Below are 20,308 nucleotides of genomic sequence, written 5' to 3'. Positions count from 1 at the left end.
ACAACATTGGACTATGATAAAACATTTACAAGCAAATCATTATGTATTGTATTATGTTGCATTGTGTTTTGAGCAAAATGCCATCGCTATCAAGTTCTACAGTATCTCTCCTCTCCCTCTTTTTCTCCATCTCTCCCCCTTTCTCTCTTCCTCCCTCCATCTTAAACACGTTTCCATCAATCTATCTATCTCTCTCTCTATCTATCCATCAATCAATATCGATTTATCCATCTATCTATTACAATAAATAATAACATCTATTTCATTCATCCACTTGCACTGGTGAACATAGCCCATAGTATACCTCTATCTCTCTATTTTCCAAAATATATTCAATCCATACGTCTATCCATTTGTTCACACCCCTCCCCCCCCCCCCCCCCCCCCCCCCCCCGTACACATGCACACACTTCCCCTGTCCCGCCAGAGGCGAAGCTCACCGTACATCAGGATCTCTCTCGTCACAGCATCCGCTTCAAGACCGTTGTACACTTGAGATAAAATCGATTATGGTGATATCAACAACCTGGGGAATAGTAAGTAGGCAGGGTGCACGCTGTATCATTGGTGTGAATGCAAGACTCGTTACTTAGGATGCCGAGCGGCATACCATATTGCCACTTAATTCCATGATTGAAGGAATTGCAGCTATGTAAGAATAAGTGCGAAATCGAGCGCAACTCTCCACACTTTATGATTATGGGGTATTGATTAGTTTACACTGTGGTTTACGCTGGGCATGTATTAACACAGCAATGATCAGGAGTGACATATTTTTTCACATCCCCTTTTGTCACTATATATAGCAAATTCTGCTGGTCTTGTTTCTGCTACACGGATTACTTTACAATATTAGAGAGTGGTTTTGTTCCTAAACGTAAAAAAGTTTCTTTCAAAACAAGACGACCATAATGGAGATAGTCGATTTTGTGAATGTTATTTTACTTTGAATACATGCACAAGAAAATGTTCCCCGACTTACTGTCATCAACAGTATCGGTTATCATCATAATGAAAATAACTGTTACTACTATCTAAGTCGTCTGAACAAGTTGCTGAACTGTCAACTGCGGAAAGTCGTCCTAACCATAAGACAGGTGATAAAAGCCACTATATATTTCAAGTTTGCTGCTTAAAAAAAACACACACAAAAACAAAAACAATCAAACATACAGTACAAAATCAATCAACAATCGTATTTCCAATCCATTTTGGCTGCGCAGTCATTTATACACAGAATGATAAAATCTTGTCAGATTATCAATGATATCAATCAACGACAGATTTACAGAAGGTTATACGGGGAGGTGAGACGAAGATCGACGGTGAGTTTGATGAAAAGAGTCTTACACTGCTGCCTTTTGCAACCGGAAACCATTTATAGGTCAAACTGTCGTCGAAATTGGTGCAGTTTTATATTACCATTCATGTCATTTCTATGAGACCAGTTTGCGGTGCGTAAACATTCTGACAGACGTAGATGAAACACAAACACGCACGTACGCACAAACACCCCATCTCTCTCCCTCTTTCTCTCTCGCTTTCTTCCTCTTTCATTCTGCTTTACGTATTCTTGTATACTCGCATGATGAGCAATGGATCCCCTTCTATTGATAGTTACACACTCCATTGTATATTTCTGACCAAGGAGCACTCTTCAGGTGAACAATGTTTTCAGAGAACATTAAAGAATTTCTTTCAGTGTCATTGCATTTGAGGTTATTCGTGACAACAAACAAAAGGCATATTGATGAGTATATAGGGATCCAGCCTGAAGTTTTGTTAGCCGTCAGACGGATCTCGAGCCACCACACGAAAAAACAAAATGATATATTTTCCTATGGATCTCTCACACTCTCTCCCTCTCTCTTGATTGATATATTACAACTGTAACATATCAAATAGTAGGACCATACATCATGATTACAACGTTATATAAGTGTAAGAACATGCATACGGACAGATTGAAGGCTATAGTGTTATACATAATAATTATCAAAATGAATAGGCATGTGTGATTGAGAGACAGCTGGTTGCAGATGACCCTTTATAAAGGACGCATCAATGCAGATCATAATTATTGTACTACTAGCAGCACCCGTGGAAATCCACGGGTCTGAGGGGTTTTATTTTTTTTCTCATAATACGATTTTGCACATTTTTATTGAAGAAATAAAAAGAAAAGTCTTCTCATTCTTTCGTTAATTGTGCTGTCTTCTAAATGACCACCCTTCCCAGAAATTTTATAATACATTTTTGTAGTATATGCCAGGCGATCCGGTCCATTGGTAGGGATCATTCCCGCCACTACTTGCTTTTATTATAGAACTTGAGTTTCGAGGGGTTATTTGCACCCGTTGAAGTCCAACAGTTGTCTTGTTGCCCCTCACCCCTCCCCCCCCCCCCCTCACGCACACACACATTTCCACCTCCGCAGGGCAAAAAACAAAAACATTCAGGGAAAAATTGCCAAAAACGCAAATGAGATTCCCCGAAAGTTCTGCCCACAGGTTGTTCCCGTCGAAACGGGAAGATATTAACACTATGACTTTGATTACCCCCTGCTCTTGCATCCACGCAGGCACCCGCGGGAATCCACGGCTGGTCTCAAGGCCTCGGTTTGTTTTGTGTTTGTTTTTGTTTTTTTCATGTTTCTTTTCCCCACGTTATGAGAGAAAAATAAGATATTTTCGTCTTCATAATTTTGCTCCCTCCTTTTTGTTTTTAATCACCAAAACTTGGCTTGATATATTAATATAAAACTACATCTGCTTGAGATTGTACATTATCATAATTAATATTAGGCCTACAATTATTGCTCCTATTATTGTTATTATTATATCATTATTATCATTATCCTTATCATTATTATTATTATTATTATTATTATTATCATCATCATTGTTATTATTTGGGGAGGGGGAGATCATAGTCATCAGGTTTAATAGGCACCCGTGGGAGTAGGTTCTCACGACCTCGTATTTTTTCTTTAATATTTTTCCCATGTTATGGAAGAAAGAAGAATATATACATCACTGCATTCGTCTTCATTTGCTCCCTCTTTTTTTGTCACCAAAACTTGGTTTGATAGACCATAGAACCACACATTCTATTTCCACTTGCAATTTTAAAAATAGGCGGTCGGCAAAGCGAGGTTTTCCTCTACGTCCGCTCATCTTATGAATATGTATGATTACAGCAGCTCTGCAGTAAACGAATGGACACAGCTGCGCGTGTAATCTGATATGTAAGGGTACGATCGGCAAATATATTTAGCCGCGTCCTAAACAGTCTGCGTACAATGACACCGGACTTGAGAGCAAACGGCGAGCAAACTAAATGACGTACCTGAGCTGCATATAGTATTCTGCAGTTGTGCAAAATACAATTACATAACAACGTTCGTTGTTTTCATTTTGGGGACGCCAATAATGGCGAACTGTACGTAAATGCCCTTGTAGTCCATATCACGCACACACAGATTCGTGTAACCATCGTCAATACATTCAGTACACGTAACAGGCGGAGGCAAAGGTACATCACAGAACTATACACACAGTGTAGAGTGTGTATAGAGTTCTGCGAGGTACATTGTGTGTGTGCGTGCGCGTCCGCCGGAAGATGTCAGGGATTTCGCTGCACCATCATCTTTAGTATCCCCCAGTGTCTCTGCAAGCTAAAAGATGGAAGATCGAGAAAGCAGAGTGAAAGCAGGAGGCCAGCGCAGGTTCCGTGAATATTGAAACGCTCGGCTCTTTCGTCACGCACAAAAATGCATTATGCATGTTGCTAATTAATTTTTCTTTTTCGTCCTCGACGTCGACACGGAGGCGGAGAGGGGACGAAACCCGCGCCATTCGAAGCAGGATACTCTCATGCGGCCGACGGCACCGGTCGCAACTGCCCGGAGCCGACGGCTCGGGAGGAGATAGAGAAACCAGCAACGCCGAAATAAAACAGGAAATACATAAGGCCGCGACAACAACAACAACTTCGAGTATTATAGTATAGGATACTCCTCTGGAGAGACACGCGTTTGCAAACACAAAACTGTGGTGAGACTGTTATACCGAATATCAATGAATACCAATACACCAGCCTTCGCTTCAGAGACACGCTATGCAGAAAAACCAGCGACCCTTTGATTGTTCCATACAGTTGCAGGACCCACAGGGACCTGTCTTGCGTTGCTTCAGTGATTATCACTCGTAATGTGCATGATGGGAAATAAGAGACGGGATGTTATGACACTGACTCAGTGTATCATTTTTTTATTTTTTGTTTATTTATTTATTTTTTTTTTGTCCAGGGGATTAATTCTGTAACGGTATAAGCCATGAAGCGCACCATGGTTAATATACCTTTTGCAAAGTGACATAATCCTTGCATGGCATCGATCCCTACATCAGCTCTTCACTACAAGACATAGTTTATATCATATATGATTAAGATGCATCTAGACTATAGGACTTCATTGTATCTTTACGAGTACTGCGAACATGCAGCATTGGCAAGCTATACTATACCTTCACCACATTGCAGTATACTAGTAAGAGGTAGAAAGTCACAGATCCTGCAGCTAACACCCACGCAGTCTCTGCCACCAGATCATAAGAAGCGAGGGGGAGTGGAGAGAGTGACTAGTACAGCGTACTATAGTATACAACTCCGCTGTCGTGTGCGGCGTCCCTGTAGAAACAGCAACGAGACCGCTTGTTTACTTGAGTATCGCCGTCGAAAGCGAGCTGAGATTCGTATTATCGGCGATGGCAACAGAAGAAAAGAAAAATGTGCTACGCTCCGTCAAACGTTGGCGAATATGGAAGAAACTGCGCATGTATTTTTGCCCTCGAATGGCGTGCCCCTTTAATAACTGCAAGCTCAGAAGGCTGAAAGTGTGTTGTATATTGTAGTAGATGTGGGGCGAAATGCTGCTCTCTTCATGAGTGCGTTGTATTTACAAGGCGCCAGCTATAATTTTCTCCGGTGTATACCACTACCACACATTAGTACGTGCAAGGCATGTACGCCCATTGGTCGCCAGTCTCTGATCAGGGAGGTGGAAAGAGCTCTTTCCACCTCCCTGCTCTGATCGTGGAAAACAGGTCATTCTGTGCTTATTTTTATGTGAGGGAATATATATAATAGATGGTGGCCTTTGCAGGTGTTTTTGTTTGTTTGTTTGTTTGTTTGTTTGTTTGTTTGTTTGTTTGTTTGTTTATCTGTTTGTTTGTGTGTATGTGTTTGTTTGCTTGCATGTATGTTTGTTTCGTTGTTTCTTTGTGGGGGTGTTTGTGGGATTATTTGTGAGGTTGTGTGTATGTGTGTGTGTGTGGGGGGGGGGGGGGGGGGTGGCCAGGGGAACGATCTATATGCGATTCGGGTCTTGACTAAATGGAAACGCGACATAAATATGAACATTTTAGGTCGTCAGAGGAAAATGATCCGTAAGTTTATCATCAGTTGTAGCCTACTCATAGTATGACAGGCCAGTATGTCGTGGATATCAATCTTATACATCGCAGACTTACTTGACAAGTTGATGTATACAATTCGAGATATTAAAATCACAATTTCCTATAAACATTATTTGTATACTTGGATGCTGAAAGAAATGAATATGATATAGGTGCCTAGGCCTGTTATATTCTGTAAGATACAAAATTGCTCATGCAGGTCCTGGCTTTTCTTTCGAAGGTAGGAAGGTGACATTAATGTTTTACTATACTAAAATTCACCTGTTGTTCTTTAGAAATGATAAAAAATTGAATCGAAACCATGATGCAGCCCCATCCATTTAATAAAGATAAAAATAGTGATAATTCGGTGTTTTTAAATCGAAATAGAAACACTAACCGACATCAAATCGACATTTACAGGCTTTCATATAGGTGACTATGGCTATATAAAGTGATCATTGTTGGGGAGTGCATATCGAGGAACAAAAACACCTTTCCGTTTTACGACAATGCGCTCGTCACATTATTGCAAGTGACACCTAAAGTCTGATGAATGTTGCACTTTCCTCCATGTAAGTTGTTCTAGGGCCTGATGATCCGAAACTTACAAGAATATGACTCTATGAGAGGTAATTTAATAAAAAGAGATATTCCGCGGCTTCTAGAACGAAGAGAGGAAAAAAGAATGAATTTTACCCTTATTCAAATTCCTCCAAGGAGAAGAATCACACAAACAACGAGGATATAATGAAAAATCAATCTAGAAGAGGGAAAAAACAACAACTTGTAACAACAATTTAAAACCTGAATCAATAGCATGTGATATTTGATCTCATTTAAACAACAAAATATTTATGCAAACATCCACACCGGAGAGATGATTATGCCGTGTAGTTTCAGGGCGGTATCAATGGAGTGTGGAAAGAGACACCTCCCTGATCCGGAGTATTATCGACACACACAGGACTTCGATGTAAAATAGCTTTTAGCTGATCGTTTTATCCAGAATAAATATGTTGAAATAAATAAATGTAGGGCCTAGATGGTTAAAAGGGAGATGGAAAAGAAAATACCTACTGTCTCCAACATTCCTACGTATAATTTACCACAAATATTACAGGTTTATTGAAGAACGAAGTACATTACTCAGACAGAAATCACCAAGTTTCATTCCCGTAAAATTAGGATAATCGACCACCCATCACCTGTGTGATTATTGAAATTACATGATTATTCTGCGCGTGCACCAATTTAGAACATCTGATTTTGTCAAGAGGGGTGTATTTTTCCATGACATGCTGCTAATGTTTTCCTTTTCTTTTCACCATAATCTACTTGGATCACTCTATGGTGTTTTAAACCCTATAACGTTTGTTTTACAGTGTCTCCTCAAGATGCAGCTAAAGCTGTATCGATTTCCACCAACATCAAAAATCACGGTGAGCACTGTACGCCAAATTGGTGCAACCGGAAGTGTGGACAATCATGTACACAGCGCACGAATACGGAGGATGCATGCGTGCGTGCGATAGATAGGCAAATTACATCTCATGCTCATAACATCTCACACAAGCGAGGATCAACGGTGCTGTGTTGTTTCGGTCGGTGTTTACAAGGAAAAAATCGGCAAATTACAGCTATGACTTTGTAGTTCCAGAAAGAGCATGGAGTTTGGCTTGAGCGTCAGTCTCTTCTCGGTATTTTTCACCGTCATATTACCGAATTTTATTGCCTGTCAATTTTTTCAGGCGCATTTAAATGGGTCATTTGTATCTGTCAACAACAGTGTGCCCTCGAAAAGATTGGTACCACTGGCACTAGTGAAGAGTAGGCATCCGTATGCAGCAGCAGCAGGCAGCGGATCGTCGGGCGAAGATCCACAAGTAACGTCCACAGAATGGTGGTTGCCCAACCCAGCGTTTGCTCATCTCTTTTCCGATGGAAATGAACCCTTTCACGATGTTCACATTCTAAACCAACCATCGCTAGCCCGTTTTCGACGCACTACCGACGCAGGCGACGATGGGGGGTCTGAATTCGAATTGCCCGACTCAGCGATGACCTTTGCGAGACAGGATGGTGATTTTGTGCTGGGTGGGATGTTCGCCGTGAACATTCGGGGTGGTGATGGAGCCTTATGCGGCCGTGTTCTCTCTCCGGCAGGGATGTGGGTAGAAAGTATGATGTATGCCGTGGATGTCATCAACAACAGCACAGAAACACTGCCCCATCACAAACTTGGCTTTGAAATCAGAAATGATTGCTCGGATCCGAATCGAGCTTTGACGGTATGTCATCAGTTCAGATGCCTTGTTTGTGAATACAGCAAACGAAATGCAGCAAGTTTTTATAAATACACATGATATATTTGTTTTGTCTCGTTGTTTATGCAACAATTGTTGTCATGTTCATTATTAATCAAATATGTTTGTTCTTTTTTGTTGAATCGTCCAAATCACAGAGATTAGTGGGATACATCAGTCATCATGCAGAAGCAAAAATAGATTTCTGTCATAATATGGTTTGGTAACGTGTGGTACATATGTCAGACAAAATAGCTATATTAGGCTTTAATGTGATTGATGTATTGATACTGATAGGCTGCGATGGATGTAATGACAAATGTTACGATTATTGTTGTTTTCTTGTTACTGAAGGAATGTGCAAGCCGTGACATCGGCCATGGCAGCATATTTTCATTCAAAGCACAGCGCAGTGGCAGATGTCTACACGTCATTTGATGTATTCATATTAATTCATGTGTTGCACTGACTGTGTGGTGAATGATTGGGCATGGGTTGTGGTAGCCATGACCAATGCTCTAAGTGTAAATATTCTAAATGTTCAGCTTTTCATGAGTTTATTTCACTTGATTTTATCAGAATATATGAACATGTATGATATTGTGAGTGTACATTTACAGTTCGACCTCGATTATCTGGCCTCCTTTTATCGGGAAATCTCTATTATCCGGACGCGTTCACGCAGTGAAGGACTTGTTTTTTTTTCATCCAAAAACTGAGAAAAAACATTGACTTTAACATCTTTTCATGGATCTATTTCACTAATTTCATAAGATGTGCATGATACAAAGTTTCTCAATATCTAATGAGGTAAAACATATGATTTTCACATAAAGATACACTTTATTTTTGTGAAGAAGGGACTAGAATTTTGCGCAGGTTACCATAGATTACACCACCGTTGCGGGGTACGCTACCTGCCTAGCTGCCAGTGCACTGGGACGGCAGCTTGGACGGCAGCTATATACATTAACATTGTGTCTCCCATATCCGGCCAATTCGCTTATCGGGATGAGCGCCGGTCCCGACATGGCCGGATAATCGAGGTCAAACTGTAGTTTAAGCAACTGGTGTATTTATAATGTGTGTGTAAATCTGCAGAAGAATAGTGCACACAGCTGAGAGGCCATCAAGTATGAATTATCATTTGCATGTATGCTTAAAAAGTAATGAATGAAACACCAAACAATTAACTTTGAATTGATTTCTGTATCAATGTCACTTTTATTCACATCCCACACAGGAAGCACTGAACTTTGTTGAAAGTTCCCAACCAAGTACAGAATGTCCATCAGCCGAAAGCCAGACCATCGGTGTCGTGGGAACTGGGTCCAGCTCGACTTCAATTGGACTTGCGACCCTCCTAGGTAAGAATCTATCTCTCCATATTCAGGGGTCTGTTTGCAGTAATTTGGAAGTTCCAATAAACACAGTCACAGCATGGCACAACTTAAATGCATACCAGTGATTGGTTGTGTCCTACATGTAACTGCTGGTATATTATCTGCAATTGTTACAGCATGAAATGATTGAAAACCTTTGTATGAAAAAGACCATAGACGTTGGTACACATATATAAAAAATAATATGGCTTAACCTGCATATTGTTCTAGTAAATATAGCTTGATTGAGACTTTGCTGAGTGACAGTAAACTCTTCACTCGGAGTGGGTGAGTATTCTCATGTATCTCAACCATACCATTTCACCATGCATTCACCGACCATCAAATAGCTCCAAATTCAATGTTAGTTTTGTTTAACCTCCCTATGCCCAGGTCTCTTTAGCATCCCCCAGGTCAGCTACTCAGCCTCCAGTCGCATCCTGAGTGACAAGCAGCAGTACCCGTACTTCTTGCGCACCGTACCATCTGATGAGAACCAGGCCAGAGTCATGGCCGACCTGGCTGAGGTCATGCGTTGGAACTATGTAGCCATCCTCTACTCAGCGAATTCCTATGGCGTGCCCGGCAAGAATGCTCTCCAAGACAACCTTACATCCAGGAATGTCTGCGTTGTGCAAGAGTACTTCATTGGTAGCGAGAGCGCTGCATCAACATCGCTACAGGAGGTCATCGCAAATTTAAAAGCCGATGCCAAGATTGAGGCAAGTGAATAGTGTTGATACTAGCAACTGTCAGTGTGAGGGGAGTGCGGAGGGAGAAGGAATGGAGCGAGAGAACATTTCAAAGGATGGAGTCTGAGGAATCATTCCAAGATCCACATGATTTGTTCTGCCCTAAGAGGGAAAGACTGATCCATGTACAAATTAACTTCAGTAGAAAGAATAAAATTTGACAGAATGATCTGTATCAAAGATTGAAAATCAAAGTCAAGGAATGTACCTTAATAGCTCAATATAATATGTCATTTTTTCTTCCAAGATTCTATGAAATTTTTCCTGTTGTGTTTGTTTGACTTCTCATTGTGACTGCTTATTTAAGTGTGGGGTCAAACTTCCCTTAGAATCAAGTTTATTATAATTTGTACATGTTATCCATTCTTTTACATCTTTTTTACCTCTGCCAAGGGAGGAAGTTACGTTTTCGTTACCGTTGGTTTGTGTGTTTGTGCGTTTGTGTGTTTGTTTGTCCTTGTGCAAAATGACTCAAAAATTAGTGAATGAATTTGGATGAAACTTGCAGGAAAGGTTTAGAATGATACAAGTAACAGATGATTAAATTTTGGTAGTGATCCAAGAATTTTGGGGGAATTTATGAAGGATTTTTGATATTTTGGCAGGTAGGGTCAATGAACTTGGGAGTTCAGGCTGTTGCATATGTGAGGTTCGCATGCGTGCACTAAAGTGCGTGCTCTAGTTTCTACTAGGGCGAGGTGCGCCGTGCAGCTGAGGGTTTATGACGTAACAAAGGCTTTTATATTGGGAAATCGGGCGACTTTCAGCACACGATGCTCTAAGTTCCTATGGGTAGAAATTACTGAAATCTCTATGGAAGAACAAGATCAGTGGTGGAAATGAGCTGCATGCTTGGCGGAAGTCTGCGCTCTCAGAGTGCTTCTCTAGTTTTTTTGTTTTTTTTTTGTCAATTTCTCACTTCTTTTGTGCCTAATGATTTCTGTATAACTCTTCCTTCTCTGCCTTAGGTGATTTTTACGTTCATGAGCAAGACTGACATCAACAGTGCCCTCATCGAGGCCAGGACCCAAGGCTTGACTGGGCGGACCTGGATTGCCAGTGACTCCTGGGGGGACTCGATGGCTGTGGTGTCTGGTTTTGAGCCCATTGTCCAGGGAATGATTGGCATTGTCCCCAAGGCTAGCATTGACCCAAACCTTAAAGGGTGAGTAGCCTGCCATATAGTTGATTTAACAATGACTTCTTTGCATTTTGTTTGTTTGTTTGGTTGGTTGGTTGGTTGGTTGTTCTTTGTGTTTTGGGAAGCAGTAATTTTGTCGATACTTGATGTTTTGGATTGCATTCTTGACTGGAAGTTTGTTCAGTATAATCAAAGTGATGCATATGATAATTGTGGGTACTTGGTCAAAATTATTGTTTTTAAAAAGTTTTCCTGTAGTTACACTTGCTTTACTCTGCTTGTTGGTCAGCACATCTGCTGGACAGCTTTGCTTTATTAGCTGACTACCAGAGATTGCATTTCCCCAGAAAAAAAAATCTTGATGGCATTTCATACAACCAAAATATTCCTATTTTGTTATTGGCTTAATCAGAGAAACTAATGCGAGATAACGAGCACAAAATGAGTATTTGTCCTAGTTTTCATGTTTTTATTTTTGTTTTTTGTTTTTTAAAATCATAGCAAGACTGTAAAATCTCACAGTATTTCTCTGTAAGATTGAGAGCCCCAATGGAGAGAATTCATAGAATGTACTTCAATTTTTGTCTCCATGCCAGAAAATAGATCACCGCATCCAAGAGGTTAGAGTACAGGTGTATGTGTCTGAAGGATAACAAATACTGTAACTGTACAGTGAGATTGTGGTTATATTGGTGATGCATCCAATAGGGTTCTCTCATCGAACTCAAGTCATTTTCTCCCTCTCTCTCAATTTCCTCTACCCCCCCCCCCTTGCTATCTCTTCCTCTATTTCCTAGCAACTGATGATTTGTTCTCCCATTAGACTTAGGCCCTTTTATCTCCCTCTCTCTCTCTCTCTCCTCCAACCCCCCCCCCCCCATCTGTTACCTAGCAACCACAGAGTACTTCATTCTATCTTCTGTTGCTCAATAATAGGAGTTCCACTAGTCTCCAAGAGTAGTTACTATGTTATGTTCATTACTCTGCTACAGTTTAACAGTATTAACTTCCTTGTACACATCACCTTCCACTCTGCCCAAAGATTTTTCATCTTGCCCAGGTACATGTAGAATTTAATAGATAGAAGAACACACTGTGTCAGGAATGCACTTTGGCAACACGATTAGAGCAAAGGGATCAAAATTCAATGTAAAGACATACAAGGAAAAAGGCAGGACAGGAGTGAAATGAGAGAGGAACCAAGGATAGAGTTGATCTCAAAAGAAAAAAAAAAAGTGATGATACAGGCATAGTGAGTTCCTGCTTAGAGAACGAAAAATAAAAAGAAAGAAATCAAGAGAGAATAGACACATTGAATCTAGGAAAAACCTCTGGTGTATCTTGTGCTTTGATATATTTATGTCATCTCACTGCACACACTTACATTCCAATGTAATTGGATTCAGAATCACTCTTGGCGAGGCGCCTGCCAAGCTAACTAAGTTGTGAGCTTTATTTGATTACAGTTTGCATTCAGTGCAGAACTCAAGTTTGAGAATGGCTGACTTACAGAGACACCTGTTATAACTCTGTGTTACACTGTACTTACAATCTTTACTGATGGAATTAGTTGATGGAATTAGTTGATTCAATTATGTTCACATGATTCAATTGCTCTTTATTGAGAAAAGTACAGTTATTTAGTGTCTTTAAAATCAGTGATGAGTCATAAAATTTGTACTAAATCAGAGAGAGAGAGGGAGAAAGAGATGGCGAGAGAGAGAGAGAGAGAGAGAGAGGGCGAGAGAGAGAAGTAGAAGAGAGAGAAAGGAATTTCACAAGCAGTTCTTCCCAGGAGTTTATTTTGCAAGCATAATTTTGTTTACGTAGTTACAAATTATTCAATTGCTCCATTGCAAAAAATGTGATTGACAGGTGCCTTACTAAGATGCAAAGACCTGCTATTGTATGTGATTCTAAGAGTGCATGCGCATGTCAGCTGTACATGCATTCTACAGAAAAAAAAAAATATGAAACCTAGGCATGGATAATCAGACACTTGAGTGTGTTTGAATGTTTTAGATTTTCCTTGGTCAAATTCCTTATACTGTACATTTATCTTTCCTTCATTTTATGTATTAATGTAAAAATTCCAATTACTCGCATCTTATATGTGCTGTTTTTTTAATGTTTTATCAGTTGGATGAAACAAGTAAGGAGTATTTGATAACCTGTCCATCATGTCATGGGGAAAAAGACAAGTGGAGAGAAAAACCTTTAGTATTTTATGAGTTCCATAACAGTTCCATTTATTCATTCATGGACAAACATACATGTCTTCTTTCCCTTTAGGGTGGCATCATATCATTTGTTGTAACCTGGGGGGTGTTTCATCAACATTTGTCAGTGCTGACAATTTCAGCAAAATCCTTGGGTTTGATTGGCTAAGATGCTCTGGTCACTGACTGTTACTATGGTGATTCAAGTTGTCAGCACTGACAAACGTTGATGAAACATCCCCCAGATCGTAAAACAGTGTGTCAGGTCTTCTCCAGTTTGGTATGAAACTGAGTTCAAGGATTTTATTCGTACTGTTGTAAAAGTTTAAATAATCAATGTTGTAAAGGTTTTGTTTGTCAGACAGTGTTTGGTGTGCTATTCAAATTGGCGGTACTTACACTGTAATGCCACACTATGGATTGCTCTGATTGGTCCATCAGGTATTTGGCATCCCTTGACCCCAGTGCTAACACTCGCAACCCCTGGTACCAACTCACTCTGGGTGCTCGCCATGGCTGCACCTTTGACCCGACGGAGGCAAAGGATGAGAGAGTGCCTGTCTGCCATGGCAATGAAACCTTTGCCGACATGCTGGATACCAGGAGCGAGGGAGCCTGGTCGTCCTTCATCATTGATGCAGTGCACTCTCTGGCCTATGGCCTTCACAACATGCTGTATGAATGTCAAGGTACGGTATATGCATTCTGTTGAAGTTTATAAGTAGGTAGCTTATTTCCAACAGCAGGGCTATGAATTTTGAATAGGCCTATATCAGATTTTCCTGTCATTCATGTATTCCATAGATTTTTGTAACCATACATGTATATCTCCAACATACTCCACATGTATGCAGATTTGCTGTTGCTTTAATTTTGTCGTTGCATATGCGGTAATCACAAACTTCTACAGTTATTGCTTGAAATGGCTCTTTAAATCAACAAGAATCTTTTTTTTTATCTCTCTTTCCACGAAAGTGTCATGTAATATATTCATGTGTGTAGCCTTAGATGTTTATCGTAGATTGTCCAAATTGTTTAGGTCATGTGTATCCATGAAATTAATATGCAAATTTCAATTGATTTTACAAAGAAACTGCCAAATTTCAGTGTCAACATTGTCATTTGCATTGTATAGAGAGTATTAAAAGCAAAGTTGCCCTTTTTTGGTGTTTTAGTTTTGACTATAAACTGATTTAACTCTCAGTATTAAAGTCAAAGTAAAGTTTAATGCAGTTTAGAAGTGACAATAATGAAATGAAAGGGAATGATATGATGACATCCATGACATGAGTGGTGATTATTGCAATGTTCTGCACATTCATACCAAACTAGGCCCTTCGTGTGTCAATTCCACAACATCTGCGATCAACACGGACGAATTTTTCCAGTACGTCAGGAATGTGACTTTCAACGGTCTCACCAATCCATCTTTTCGTTTCGATGAAAACGGCGACCCCATGGCACAATACTTCATCTTCAATCTCCAGGTATCCCATCATGCGAGTGTATATTATTGCCAAACTATTGGAAGGTGATATATGCAATAGATGCATTCATGAGATCCTGTGAATACTTGAGAAGTTTTCTTCCACTGTCAGAGACAGTTGGGAGCAGGGAACAGTGCTGACGGAGGACAGTAATTGTAGATATCAGTTCACATGGTATTTCTTTCTAGAGTGACCAGCTACACGTGTATGCGCAGTCTACATGTATTTCACATTTGCACAATGTGTTGGCAAGTCCAGAGTCTAGAAAAGGAAATAGCTTCAAAATGCCTACCTTAATTGTGTATACGACCTCTAAATCAGAAATATTTTGACTTTCACAGACCATTATCCCTCTGTCATGATATTGTGAGATTGTCTATCATAGTTGTGTATAATATTTCCATTATCAGTTCAGTTTGTTGTGCAAAAGAATCAGTGCATTATTTGATGATAAGAAAATTATGAATATAGTGGAAAATGGAGCTTCAAAACTTTGATACCTTTTAAAATATCTTTTTAAGGTTTTTGTTTTGTGTGGTTTTGTAGCTGAAATAATGTATTTATGTTTTCATATCATATCGCATCTATCATTCAATATTTGTCATCTCATATAGGATGTGGATGGGGAGTATGTGTTCAAGGAAGTGGGAGTGTGGGATCCAAACCAGAAGTTCACGTTGACTGGTGATGTGGTGTGGCCCAATGGGGGTGTTGAACCAGTGTCCCGCTGCTCGGCAGACTGTCCTCCAGGCTCATACCTCATCCGACAGTCTGTTACATGCTGCTGGGATTGTGCCAAATGTGAAAGTAAGAAAGGTCAAATGTCAGAGGTCAATAATCAAGGACCTTTATCATGTCTTCCTTCCCAAAGGGTATGCTGCAAGTGTGAAAGACATTTACAATCTTTGCCATCCAAATCATGAAAAGTTTAAAAGGAAATTATAAAAAAGCCAACTTATGCATGATGATTTAAATGGGTAGATGTCATCCTCAAGTCACTAATGTTTATTTATTTATTTATTTTTTTTTTTTGCAAATGATTTTGCAGTTGTATTTTTCTTGAGCATGAGACAAGGAGGATTTAGAGAGTTTTACAGCTTGCTTTGTGCATGGAGATATCAGACTCGGAAATTAATGTCTGCTGAAAAAGGTGATATCATGTGGAGCAGCCCTCACATACTCTAGTTACTAGAGTACTGAAATGATATCACAGTCTTTCACTGTAGCTTGAGATGGAACCAGGTGCAAGCATGGTGTAGCAACAACAGTATTTACAGATATTTGGGGCCAAGTGAGATTGTTTATGATCAGTTTCCATGGTGATGAATGGCTATGACATCACACTTTGGCACTCTATAGTAATTGGATGAAATGTTTAGTAGAAAAAAACAACAACATGAATTTTGTGATATACCTCCATAGTGCATTCATGCATGATGATTAGATTGAATTACTGTAAAACACTATTTTCGCAGCATGAAATTTTCGCGATTTGGAGCCGACGGCCTTTCTTGCGGCATGAAATTTTCAATGTGTATTGTGTAGACAAGAACTTTCACATGCATTTTAATTTCACGAATTTTGACTCTCGCGAAATTCGTGAAATTCAAATGCACACAAACATTCCTTGTTTTAAAGTACTCATGTCTATTAAAAAGAAAGAAAAAATCTTGCCGACAGTAGGCACATGCTTCTGTTATGCACCATCTTAGATTCTAGCTTGCAATTTCACTGAATGTAATGAATTACTAGCCCCAAGTCAGTGAGATGCAATAATGTGAATATTATTAATGAGACTGGCAATGTAGCAGTGAAGTGATATAAAGCATTTTTCAATCAGAGGGTTGATAATGGTATTAAGAGGAGGAACTGTTATTGTCCCTGCCGAACGAGTTCGAGCAGGGGACTATGAAACGGGCTCCGTACGTGTGTGTGTCCGTCCGTGCGTCCATGTGTGCGTCCGTGTGTGATCAAAATCTTCAATTTGCTACTTCTCTGTCATTTATGAGCCAATTTTGATTCTGTTTGCTTTATATGATAGCACTACATGGGAGCTTTGAAACTTCTACACAGAATTTCAGTCGTGACCTTTGACCTTGACCTTTGACCTATATTGTACATTTTGCTACAAAATGCTACTCCTTCGCCATTTCTAACCCGATTTCAATTGCGTTTGCTTTATGTGATGGCACTAGGTGAGGGTTTCAAAACTTGTACACAGAATTTTGACCTTTGACTTCTTTGACCTTTGACCTTGATTTTTTACCTGTATTGCACATTTTGCTACAAAATGCTACTCCTTCGCCATTTCTTACCCGATGTCGATTCCGTTTGCTTTATGTGATGGCACTAGGTGAGGGCTTCAAAACTTCTACACAGAATTTTGACCTTTGACTTCTTTGACCTTTGACCTTGATTTTCGACCCATATTGTACATTGGCTACAAAATGCTACTCCTTCGCCATTTCTAAGCCGATTTCAATTCTGTTTTTTTTTATGTGATGGCACTAGGTGAGGGCTTCAAAACTTCTACACAGAATTTTGACCTTTGACTTCCTTGACCTTTGACCTTGATTTTTGACCTGTATTGTACATTTTGCTACAAAATGCTACTCCTTTGCCATTTCTTTACCCGATTTCGATTCTGTTTGCTTTATGTGATGGCACTAGGTGAGGGCTTCAAAACTTGTACACAGAATTTTGACCTTTAACTTCTTTGACCTTTGACCTTAATTTTTGACCTACATTTTGTTGTACATTTTGCAACAAAATGCTACTCCTTCGCCATTTCTAACCCGATTTCAATTCCGTTTGCTTTATGTGATGGCACTAGGTGAGGGCTTCAAAACTTCTACACAAAATTTTGACTTTTGACTTCTTTGACCTTTGACCTTGATTTTTGACCTATATTGTACATTTTGCTACAAAATGCTACTTCCGGCGGGGACATATATTACACACCGTGTAATTTCTACTTTTCCTTGTTCACCTTCAGAGGGACACATCAGTGCAGGGAACAACTCGGAGAGCTGCTCGCCCTGCCAAGATGGTGAACGGACCGACGAAGCCCAGACCACATGCGTGGTCAAACCTGTCCAGTATCTGCAGTGGATGGACCCTTTCAGCATCGCCATCAGCATCTTGGCTGTGGTAGCCTTCGTCGGTGTCATCTTCTGCTTCGGCATCTACGTGCGCTACCGGCACACGCCCACCATAAAGGCCACGAGTACGGAGCTGAGCTACATCCTCCTGACTGCCATTGTCATGACGCTGATCTGCAGCTTCCTCTACCTGGCCAAGCCCACTGACCTCATGTGTAACCTGCAGGTAAAACAGTAACAGCCACTAAGATGCATTACATGAAAATGTCTTCATTATGCTTCTTATTTTGGGCTAAATCAATGAAAACTGAATAGTTTATATGCCTCTTTTGGATGGATGATGAGAGCATTATTTACTCAAGTTGATGGTGATGTCATCCTTGATTCTTGCAAGAGACTGGGATCATCCATATTGATTTTTTTTTTTCTTCACACTGTATGTGAGCATGACTGGGCAGTTCACAGATAAAATTTCAAATTATCCTGTAAAAGGTCAAAGGTCAAGTTTCAAGTTCAAAGTCTGCTTTAATTTGAGTCTGTACTTTTGAGTGTGGATTTTAGGCTGCATTTATCAAAGGTCAGGGGTCAAATGGACAAGTCATTTCAGAAGATGGTTTAAAAAAATGAAATACAGTTTAGATTGTGTGGTATAGAAGTGGAAAATGGAAGGATAATTGATCAGACTTAGGGGAAAAAAGATAATAAAGCCAAGAGACAGATATGAGTGTCATTTTTATTTCTCTATCCATGCATTAACTTGCACAGTATTCATACTAGTAGAATTGACTGAAAAAGGAATGCAATCTACTGGTATGGTATAAAAACCTCCAGGTCAGTTTGTGAAGAGAGTCACAGTTCAAAAGTCATCCAGATACAAAGATTTGCCAAAATTTGAAGATGCTTCAGTCTTCAGATCAATTCACATTGAAGGTAATTATATTTAAAACATTTGAACAAGAGACTGTCATCCACTTCACTTCATTAACCCATTGAGGACGAGTCCCGAGTATACTCCGGCAAGCGTCTATGGGAAATGCGTGTTGTAGCAAAATCAAGCCACCTCAGTGGGTTAACCCTAAAAAGACTGGGCTATTTTGGTAGCTCGAAAGACTGGGGGGGGGCCTAAAGGGCCCCCCCTTAAGATCTCGGCCATGGATCGCGCGATCGCCGCGGAAATTTGCACAATGGTAGTGTGCGATGTAATCTACAAGATCATATATTTAAATTTTCCAAAATATTCTTCTTTTATTTTATTTTGATTCATTATGCTAATTTATGCGAGAAATCAGACTTTTTTATCTGAATCAGTAAATAAAGCTCCAAAAGTGCTCATTTTTGGTCTAGATATTCTTTGTAGCATTCTTAGCAAATGTACTTGAAAAAAAATTCGGTATCAAAATCAATTTCTTATTTATTTTATTGTTTTATGAATTTCTTATGTATTTCTTTGTTTTTTAGACCTTTTTGTTTTTGTTGTTTTTTTCAGCAACATTTGTGGCAGACCCTTTTTGAAGCCTAATACTACTAAAACAAATTGATTTTAGCCATTGAGAGTAAAAATAAGCATATTTATATGAACCATGTGATAAAAACTCAATTTGTATTGACTTTGTACACAAAATCACATTTTTGAGCCATTTTCGGTCTCACGTGCATGTACAAAAAGTTATGTAACTTCAGAACCGTACCCCCGGGCGTCACAAATTTGGTGTCAAGATGTGCGGGAAACTCGAAAGAAAAAAGTCATAGAGCATCGCGGCGAGAGCATTGCGTGTTGCTGAGTAATCGCGCGAAATGTCGAGGGGGGGGGGGCCTTTTAGGCCCCCCCCCCCCCCCCCCCCCCCCCCGGTCTTTTTAGGGTTAAGAAGAGATATGCATTCAATAAGCAAGGATAAACATTTGCAGCTCAGGAATTTTGTGGTTGTCCATCCTATTCCTTCACAGATTAGTGTTCTCGGGTGCAGTTTTGCCCTCTATGTGGCCACTCTCCTCACCAAGACCAACAGGATTTCTAGAATCTTCAACAGGAAGCTGTCGGATGGCAGGCCGTCCATGTTTCTAAACATCAAGGTGAGTTTACTGCCTAAAGTTACAAATCTTGCTGACCCTCGGGAGCAATCAGTCAAAAATGATATTATCCAAGAGCTCGTGCTTTGAATGTTGGGGTACTAGTACATGTGAGAAATCTGTGACGCGCAAGTGATATCAAAGATATTATGTGCCAATAAAACTTTTCATATGCTGTGAAAGCAAAGTCTATACATTGTAATATCTATTAGCATTCAGTTATCTCAGAAAATTCTTGACCCTCTAAGAAAATTCATTACCCTCTGAATGTCACTGTAAGTACACACATGTATAATTCAGACATACCTGGTATACATTTTGATCCATGCAAACTTTTATCAAGCAGTAAAGGTGAGCTATTATTCTTTCTTTTTTTCAATGCTGTTTGGATGAACCC

General features: G+C 39.8%; 1 protein-coding gene across 1 annotated transcript in view; it reads left to right on the top strand.

Annotated features, from left to right (window-relative positions):
* Window positions 1-7,041: 7,041 nt before the first annotated feature.
* LOC139728457 (metabotropic glutamate receptor 3-like) overlaps window positions 7,042-20,308 on the top strand; it is a 35,699-nt gene continuing 22,432 nt past the window's right edge. The window contains exons 1-9 of the mRNA XM_071639396.1: window positions 7,042-7,747; window positions 9,006-9,129; window positions 9,538-9,866; window positions 10,865-11,061; window positions 13,698-13,945; window positions 14,589-14,743; window positions 15,358-15,550; window positions 17,739-18,070; window positions 19,789-19,914. Of these exons, the coding sequence (XP_071495497.1) occupies window positions 7,124-7,747; window positions 9,006-9,129; window positions 9,538-9,866; window positions 10,865-11,061; window positions 13,698-13,945; window positions 14,589-14,743; window positions 15,358-15,550; window positions 17,739-18,070; window positions 19,789-19,914 (2,328 nt within the window). The 5' untranslated portion in view covers window positions 7,042-7,123. The remainder of the gene's footprint in view (window positions 7,748-9,005; window positions 9,130-9,537; window positions 9,867-10,864; window positions 11,062-13,697; window positions 13,946-14,588; window positions 14,744-15,357; window positions 15,551-17,738; window positions 18,071-19,788; window positions 19,915-20,308) is intronic.

Source organism: Diadema antillarum, unplaced genomic scaffold (genome assembly GCF_040938485.1).
Source record: "Diadema antillarum isolate AM-2024a unplaced genomic scaffold, OU_Dant_1.0 seq00000180_RagTag, whole genome shotgun sequence".
NCBI lineage: Eukaryota > Metazoa > Echinodermata > Echinoidea > Diadematoida > Diadematidae > Diadema > Diadema antillarum.
The sequence above is the reverse complement of the archived record's forward strand: the minus strand, read 5'-3'. Positions and strand labels throughout refer to the sequence as shown.